The 9093-nt window shown below is 36.0% G+C and overlaps 1 protein-coding gene across 1 annotated transcript in view; it reads right to left on the bottom strand.

The window, feature by feature from the left end:
• Window positions 1–1556: 1556 nt before the first annotated feature.
• Window positions 1557–9093, bottom strand: part of WDR44 (WD repeat domain 44) — a 93383-nt gene continuing 85846 nt past the window's right edge. The window contains exons 15-20 of the mRNA XM_070784337.1: window positions 8793–8984; window positions 8483–8584; window positions 8151–8266; window positions 6925–7052; window positions 6391–6525; window positions 1557–2642 (exon numbers count right to left, since the gene is read on the bottom strand). Of these exons, the coding sequence (XP_070640438.1) occupies window positions 2548–2642; window positions 6391–6525; window positions 6925–7052; window positions 8151–8266; window positions 8483–8584; window positions 8793–8984 (768 nt within the window). The 3' untranslated portion in view covers window positions 1557–2547. The remainder of the gene's footprint in view (window positions 2643–6390; window positions 6526–6924; window positions 7053–8150; window positions 8267–8482; window positions 8585–8792; window positions 8985–9093) is intronic.

Below are 9093 nucleotides of genomic sequence, written 5' to 3'. Positions count from 1 at the left end.
GACTTTTTTTTAAGTATTAAAATGTTCTCTCTTTTATGATGGTGGCTCAGTGGTAAAGAATCCACCTGCCAAGCAGGAGATGCAGGTTCGATCCCTGGGTAGGGAAGATCCACTGGAGAAGGAAATGGCAACCCACTGAGTATTCTTGCCTGGAAAATTTCATGGGCAGAAGAGCCTGGCAGGTTACATTCCACTGGGTCACAAGTCAGACATGACTTAGCAACTAAACAACAAATAGATGGTGGAAGTTTTTTAAAGTGTTGAGTTGAGAAAAAAGGGCTGGTGCCCTACGTCAATCCTTAAAATACTATTCATCCATGAAATATCAGTATCTGAAAAGTGCTTCTACATCCTCTCCTCCCTTTTTGTTTTTTGTTTTTTTTTTTTTTTTTGGTCTAAAACTGTACTGAGGGATTCAGGAAATGCAGTGAGAAATGTGTGTCTATTGAGTACTAACTAGGTACCAAGTTTTACATATACATGATTTTCACTAAATCCTTACAATTTCAGTGAGATATTCTCATATTACAGATAAGGACATGGAAATTAATATAAAATAACATGCCCAAGGAAGGTGCTAACAGAGGAAACCAAATCTAAGTTTATCTAATTCTAGAATCTGTGCTCCTTCCTATAATACCACACCACTTAATATAGTGAGTTTCTAATACAGTTCATTTTAGGGGAAAATGCTGTTCAATTTTTCTTTACATACATCTTGATGCTACCTTTTCAAACTCACTTTCTGACTTGTAACTTTGCAGTATATTTATATAATGATAAACCAATATTTTCAAAACTAAATTTAGAAGTATCAGTATTGTTCTCTTAAGCTTGCATCCCAACTATTTTGCCTTTGCCTTTTTGTTCAAGACACCACATAAAACCCATCAGGAAATATTCATATGGCAACACCCCGATTATATGCAGTTGAAACATCCAGCACCACAGCAAGACTACAAGGCATCAGGCAGAAGTCAGTGAAAGCAAGCAGCCTCAGAGAGTTGAAGACACTGAGTTCTCTGAGACACTAGACCAATTCCACTGCCATCCAGACCCTGAGACTAAGAAAGAGCCTGGTTAGAAAGCCAATGGCATAACAACTTGATCTGTCAGGCAGAATACAGGAAAGTGAGCAGAGAGGTGGGGGACAGTGAGGGAGGTGGGAGGAGAGGAAGGAGAAAGCATGTTGCTGGCAAGAGCAAGAAAGCAGCATAGAAATAAAACCAAGGTAAACAATACGGAATGAACTAGAAAATCCGGGACACTCAAGACTATGCTGATTAATATGGATATGATCATGTCTCCTCAGCTTCTCACTTACATACTGAAAACAACTGCAGTAAAGAATGTATAAGCATAGAGATGAACTGCTAGCAGTGTTCATTTTAGAACTAGAATTAAAAACTATTTTTCTTAAAGGTATGTAGCTAATACATTATAATTTAGGGGTCCAAAATGTGATCTCTGCTTGCTAAAAATCAAATTATAAAACACGACTTTTATTTTCTTACATTTCTCAAGTTACTGAAGTCATTGGAAAATAAAGTCACATGTTTAACAACTTTTGGCCACCAACTTTTAATAATACATATTTAATTTTCAGAAACATATGCTAACCATCAACAACATTATCAGGGTTCCATCAACCCCAGATGTTATTTCATTGGTACATTACATCAGTATTTACAAAGGCTTCCAAATTTAACAGCACAAAACAAAACAGCTTAATTTTTAAAACTACAATGCTTTAAAAAAATGTAAACAGTTCATTTTTACATTATTGTAAAAAAGAAGACTCACTCCTTAATGCGGCTTAATTTTTTTTAAGTGAGCAAAGCCTGGTGCTCATGGATAAAGAATGAAAAGAATTCTTTACATAGAAACATTGTGCTCCAGTGTGGCAAAAAAAAAAAAAAAAAAAAAAATTATATATACACATACAAAGAAAAGAATCTTAAGTCCACAATTTAGACCACACACACAAAAAAATCATCCCCAAATTGAGAAATGTATAAAAACCATTTACACATGGTTGTTGACCTACTGAAAACCTATATAACATTTTTAAAACAATAATTCAGTCAAAAGATACCACTTCTCTTAAAAATGAAATTTTGTGCAAAAGAAATTATTTAAGCTAGAAACAAGACACTCCTCCTCAATAAGAGGCCAAAAGAGCCACTGAAATAATTTAACTCTGTTAGATTTAGTGCATGTAACCAAAAGGCACACACATGTGATTAATATATTAATATATTTTCATGCAGAAACCTGTGCATGTTCACAATTATATAACAAAAACACAAACGGAACAAAAGGGAAAGCCTAATGTTTGGCAATGTTATTCCAGCTACATTCCTTTTAGTCTATCAGTCCAGGGTTTACTAGATCATTAACATTGCCTCTCAAAAAATATATTATATTTGAACAACTTCCAATAAAAATTAAAAAAAAAGGATGTTAACCTGAAACACTATGATTTTTTTTTCAGTCCTGGTACATACAGAAACTTACTGATATGTTTATTTTAAATGTCATTTCAAATTAAGATAAATTTTTCCTTTTGTTAATAAACACTTTGATTGCTCCAGTGAAGTCAGCAGAGAGAAGAACTTCTGTGTTGTCTGTCTTCATAATACCTTAAAAGCATAAAAAAAAAGTTTTTTATTGATTTAAAAGGAATATGAAGCCTACTGCCACAAGCTTGTCACATGCCCATGACCCTCCACCTCTGGGGTGGGAAGAACCTCTCCCCGCCTTTTCAGTCTGTTTCTTGGCTTGCTCCCATAATCCTTTCATCCTCCTGTATCTCTCCTCTCTGAGGCTCAATTCTACTTTACCTTGTCTTAGCTGCTCTTTTCCTGGCATAGGGAGATTATGGTCCCTTTGGGGCCTGGAAGCCTGGATTTAGTCCCAGGCAGCCAAGGCCTCTAAATTGTCTAATTCTTCATTTCATGGCAAGAGTGTGTGTGTGTGTTAGTCACTTAGTCATGTCCGACTCTTTGCGACCTGATGGACTACAGCTCACCAGGCTCCTCTGTCCATGGGATTCTCCAGGCAAGAAGAATACTAGAATGGGTTGCTGTGCCTTCCTCCAGGGGAATCTTCCTGACCCAGGGGTTGAACCTGGGTCTCCTGCATTGCAGGCACATTCTTTACTGTCTGGGCCATCAGAGAAGCCCTCACAGCAAGAGGCTAGTATATTATTCAGCCCCAGGACTGGAATGTTGGCAAGATGGGATCAGCTGGGCAAGTCTTTTGCTAACAGGGCTCACTAATAAGGTTGACAGTAAGGTTTACTGTACAGCAGACATACTGGAACTGCCATGAAATGAAGTATACATGATTGCTCTGTGAATGCTGACAATACCTTTTGCTTTTCCAGTCCATACTGAAGAACTATGTAGCTAAGCTGAATGGCAAAAATGCTTACCTCTTATGTTTGCTGGTAAAAACATTTAACAAACAAAATTCAGCGTTAACCATTATGCACAGGCAAAAATCGTAGACTTAAGAAGTGCTAATTTCTAAGGACGCAGATAATCCAAACTTTAAATGGAAAGTTGTGTACAGGATGAGTTAGACAAAATGGTTTCACTTAGATTTGCTAAAAACATATGCTAAGCCTTTGACTATTCCTAATACACTTTTCGTTTATCTCAAAGTACCATCATGCAGCAGAAGCAGCAGCAAACAACTGACAGATATCAGAGAGGCTGGAGAATAAAAGAAGTCATCATATATATAAATATGAAAATGCTTTATAAGATACTATATAATGAAGACAATAATATCTATTACACGCCAGGCATTTTGCTAGATGCATGTCTTATCTTTAATTCTTATCACAACCCTGTTTCTTTTTTTAGTTTTCAGCTTTATCTTTTTAAAAATTGAAGTATAGTTGATTTACAATATTGTGCTAGTTTCAGCTGTACAGAAAAGTGATTGAGACATGGATATACTTGGAGGTACATAAATATTTACATGAGCTTCCCACATGGCGCTAGTGGTACAGGACTCGCTTGCCAGTGCAGGTAGATGTAAGAGACATGGGTTCGACCCCTGGGTTGGGAAGATCCCCTGTAAGAAGGTATGGCAACCTACACCAGTATTCTTGCCCAGAAAACCCCACAGACAGAGAAGCCTGGCAGGCTGCAGTCCATAGGGTCGTACAGAGTTGGACACAACTGAAATGACTGAGCATGCACGCACATATATGTACATATATATTTTTTCCATTATAGGTTGTTATAAGATATTGAATATAGTTCCCTGTGCTATATAGTAAATCCTTGTTATTTATCTATTTTATATATGGTAGTGTGCATCTGTTAGTCCCATACTCATAATTTCTCCCTCTCCTCTTCCTTTTTGGTAACTGTAAGTTTGTTTTCTATGTCTGTGAGTCTGTTTCTGTTTTGTAAGTTCATTGGTACTATTTTTTAGATTTCATATATAAACGACATCATACTTATCTTTGTCTGTCTGACTTACTTCACTTAATATAATCGTTAGGTCCATCCATGTTGCTGCCAGTGGCATTATTTCATTCTTTTTAATGGGTGAGTAATATTCCTGTGTGTGTGTGTGTGTGTGTGTGTGTGTGTGTGTGTGTGTGTGTACTTTTGATTTGCATTTCTCTAATAATTAGTGATGAGTCAACTGGGGTCGCAAAGAGTCAGACATGACTGAGTGACTGAACTGAACTGAATAATTAGTGATATGGAACATCTTTTCATGTGCCTGTTGGCTATCTGTATGTCTTCTTTGAAGAAATGTCATTTAGGTCTTATGCCCATATCAAAACCTTATCAATGAGGTATTACCACCATTTTAAACATGAAGAAAATGGAAGCTTAAATAGTCAAATATGTCAGGAATAAAGAGGAGGGCAATCAGATATACTTTATGATCTCATACCCTGGGTTTGAGAGTATTCTTAGAATATACCTACACAGGTAGAAAACAGCAAACACAAATCTGAGTATGATCCAAAGTTGTGCCTCTTTAAAAAGGACCCAGCGAAGTAGTAACCGAACAATGTTAATACGGTGCGGTTTTGAGAAGTTTAAAAAAAGCACTTTCCATTTTTCCTCAAATAGTTTTAAAAGCTAGAACTTTCTGTGCAATGTGTAGGGGAAATGTACAGAGTGCAAAAAGGAATCACTGGACAAAAAAAAAAAAGAAAAAACCCAACCAAACAACTTAATTTAGAAGACAGAAACAGGATTTGACTGTGAGGGAAAAAAATGAAAAGAAATATTTCCAAACAGGCATTTAGTAAAGGTATAATAATTCTGAGTTGGTTTATTTTTAAATCATGTAAATGAAAGAAGTGCTAGACTGAAGCTTGTCTTTGGTATCAAAATTTTGCTTCACAGACAGAAGAAATAGTGTATTTAGTGCAGTGTAGAGTGCAAACAATACCACAAGGGAAACTGCTTGAGATTAAATAAATATGCTTGAGAACTTTTAAATATTCAAATAATTTTAGAAGCACTCTTGGTACACTGTATGCATTGCTTTGTCTTTATAACACTCTTCAAGACCTGGTATAGTCTCTAAAGTGAGAAAACGCATTTACTAAAATATTCTGCAATTGATTATAACAATACAAACCGTTTTTGTTAACAATTGGTCCAAATTCACATGGCTCTACCTTGTTCTTAAGAATTAACAGGAAAATCATTTTTATATAATTGGCACTCAGTACTACTTGATGGTTTCTTTTCACTTCCTAATCTGAGCATTTTATATAACTGAAAGTACTATTTGTTATTAAAGCCTTAGGACAGGCTTAGAGATATTGGGTTGGCCAAAAACTTCATTCAGGTTCTTCCATTGGCTGTTAGGGAAAAACTCAAACAAACTTTTTGGTCAACCCAAGAGCTATCTATGAGAAGCTTTAAATTTGTGGCAAGAGAAAAGAATATTGCTTTCATTTTGGTTTAACTCACTTATTCAGTAATTCTTTATTAAGCATCTACCATATGCAGGCAAGCACTGGGCTAGGCACTGGCACTACAACAATAAATAAAACACATAAAATCTGTGTCCTCACAGAGATGATACTGTAGTAGAAGAGAAAGGTGATATATTGTGTATATATTTATGTCTTGTTTGCATTTCTCTAAAGAGAACAACTGTTCATAAAAAATTACAACTTTTCAAAATTTTCATTTTTAATTCCCAGGTGAATTTAAGAGAAGTAAAACCTCTAAGAATTATGTTACCAAAACGTTTAGAAATGAATATCTGTCAACCATTATGTTGTATACAAGAAATATTCTTCATATTCATGAAGACCTCATAATACTCTTAGATCAATGAAGCTACTAAAGGCTGATCAGAGAGCATGAAGGACAAATAAACACAGGTACCTACCAGAGGGCATGGTTTCCAACACTTCGGCATCTTCACCTTTTTCATTTCCTTCTGATTTTTCAGATTGCACATCCAAAGACAACATCAAACTTGGGTTTGGAGCAAAGATAGCTGATGTAACAACTGCATTATGTGCTGTAAAAAAAATCAACTTTAGGATAACTAATAAGCTTGATTCTAAACATCAAGATAAAAAGTATAATACGCAAAAAATATAATAGTGTATGTTATATACAAATATCTTTAGAAATGAACAGATAAGAAGTAACTCAGAACTATTTAAAACTCAAAAATATTTTCTTAAAAAAAAAAATACCCAAAACCACATACAAGTTCTGAGATTCCATGACTTCTCAAATTTTACACAAGTATAAGTTCTTCCTTGGTATAGAAAAGTCAAACAAAGCCAATACAAACTGAAAGCAGTTAAAACTGCCAAACTCTCTCTCTGAAATAATGCCTATATAAATTTACTTTTATCTTCATTTTAACTTTATTTATCTAAAAGACACACCAAACTGGGCATTTACTTACCTTTAATACCTTCCCAAAAGTCATTACGATCTCTCCTGACTGAAGTAAACTTGCTTAAGTCATGGTAAGTACTCCAGATATAAACATACTTATCTTCTGAGCCACTAACAAGGTAATTAAAATCATGGCTAAATTTAGGGAAGAAAGAAAAAGAATCAAAGTTGTGGGGCTTTTTAGGGGTCTCTCTCTATCAGAGCTTCCTAGTTTGAAACACCTAAGAAAACATCCAAGAGAACTTGCTGAAATACAGACTCCTAGCCTCACTTCAGAGGCCCTGAACATGTAGGGTTGACATGGGTGGCCACTGGCATTCATATGTTCATCAAAGTTCTAGGTAACTGCTGCTGGGTTAACCCACACTGGGAGGAATGCCTGTTGTTGCTGCTTTGTCTCTAAGTCATGTACGACCCTTTGTGACACCAGGCCTGCCAGGCTCCTCTGTCCATGGGATTTCCCCAGGCAAGAATACTGGAGTGGGTTGCCATTTCCTTCTCCAGGGGATCTTCCCCACCCAGGGATGGAACCTGTGTCTCCTGCATTGCAGGCAGATCCTATACCACTGAGCCACCAGGGAAGCCCTCAGGAGGAATGAATGTCTACTTAAGAGATAAAAGAGAGAAGCTGAATATTTTATTAATTAAATTACTGGGTAATTACTGGGTAGTTCAAGAAAAACGGAGAACTGGTAAGAAAAGGACTGAAATATGAAATAAAGAGGGCTATAAAGAAAGAAGAGGTAAGTATTTCAGGAGAGCCTGTAGACCCTAAATTAAGAGTTCAAGTAATAATGACATGTAAAGGTGTATACAGGACATTGTACCTTACAGTCTCAAAATGTTTTATTAGTTTCTGTACTTAAAAGGCCAAGGGTGAGTGGTGGTGGGATAAATCTCCTCTTACAAAAGCACAAAGTACAAAAGCACAAATTCTGGAGCTGGGAGTCTTCTAATCCTGGCTCTGATATTACCAGTGTAACTTAAGGCAAATTACTTAATTTTCTGGATGTTGCTTCTTCATCAGCAGAGGAGGAGCAATTCTAACTCTACCAAACAGGTGGATAAGGTAAGTTCTGTATGATTGATAATATGAGATACCAGTTGTAAAAACCCTAAGTGACTAACACCACTATACATAAACATATAAACATAAGGTATAGATCAATGGAAAAGTGGGAGTAGGGGAGAAATATTCTGATCTCTATGGGGAATTCCTCATTGCTAATTTACCTGAAACTTGCTTTGATCTGGCTGCTGCTGTTGACATAACCCTTATACTTCATGGACAGCGACAAATCTCTAAGATCATATAGTCTGATTCTGGAGTCATTTGAGGTTACCAGTATCTAAAAACAAATCAAAGGAAAAGTTAAAAATACCACCATTTAATCTGTGTTAAGGTACAACTAAAAAAGGGTGTTACACAAATATAGAATATACCTCAAAACTAGAAAAAGCAATATTCCATAAGAAAGGAAATATATTCTTAGCCAAGATACGAAGAACTTACTTTCAGGAGTCTATATATAGTGTGGAGAGAGATGGTTTTGAACACTTAGTACCTTGTTTTCTCCAGGTAAAGGCTCAATGCCAGTAATTTTTCTTCCAACCTTGTTGCGCCCTCTGGTAGATCGGACATGTATCTGTGTGTGGTATTTCAAATGCTAAAAAGAAACCACAATTTAAAAAGATCAGAATTAGAACCTCAAAGATCATCTGAGCCAATTCACAGACAAACATGGTATTAATATTATTTGTCCCAATTTACACATAAGGCAGTTAAAGCCCAGGGAGGATACACCAACTTATTCCAAACCACAAAAGGGTCTTCTAAGTATTCAAGTATGTAATTTATACAAGATAGTCATTTACCTCTGTATCATAGAAAATACACCTGCCGTCATATGTTCCAATCACTGCATATTTGCCATTCTGACAGAAATTTGCAGCTGTGATCAATTTTGTTTGCCCATCTACTTCATTCCACAAAGCCACTTTTTTGTCAGGTATGTTCCAAAGGCGGAGCTTTCCATCCAACGACCCACTTAGAAAATACCTGTCATCCTAAAAAGGTGGCAAAAGAGGAAGCTTTCATTTTACCACATGAAGAAAAACTAATCAGCAAATCAATACATCAAGTCTATAAGGAATAAATGTTAAAATATGTATGATT

This window comes from Bos indicus, chromosome X (assembly GCF_029378745.1).
Source record: "Bos indicus isolate NIAB-ARS_2022 breed Sahiwal x Tharparkar chromosome X, NIAB-ARS_B.indTharparkar_mat_pri_1.0, whole genome shotgun sequence".
Lineage (NCBI taxonomy): Eukaryota > Metazoa > Chordata > Mammalia > Artiodactyla > Bovidae > Bos > Bos indicus.
This window is presented reverse-complemented; position numbering and strand designations above follow the sequence as displayed.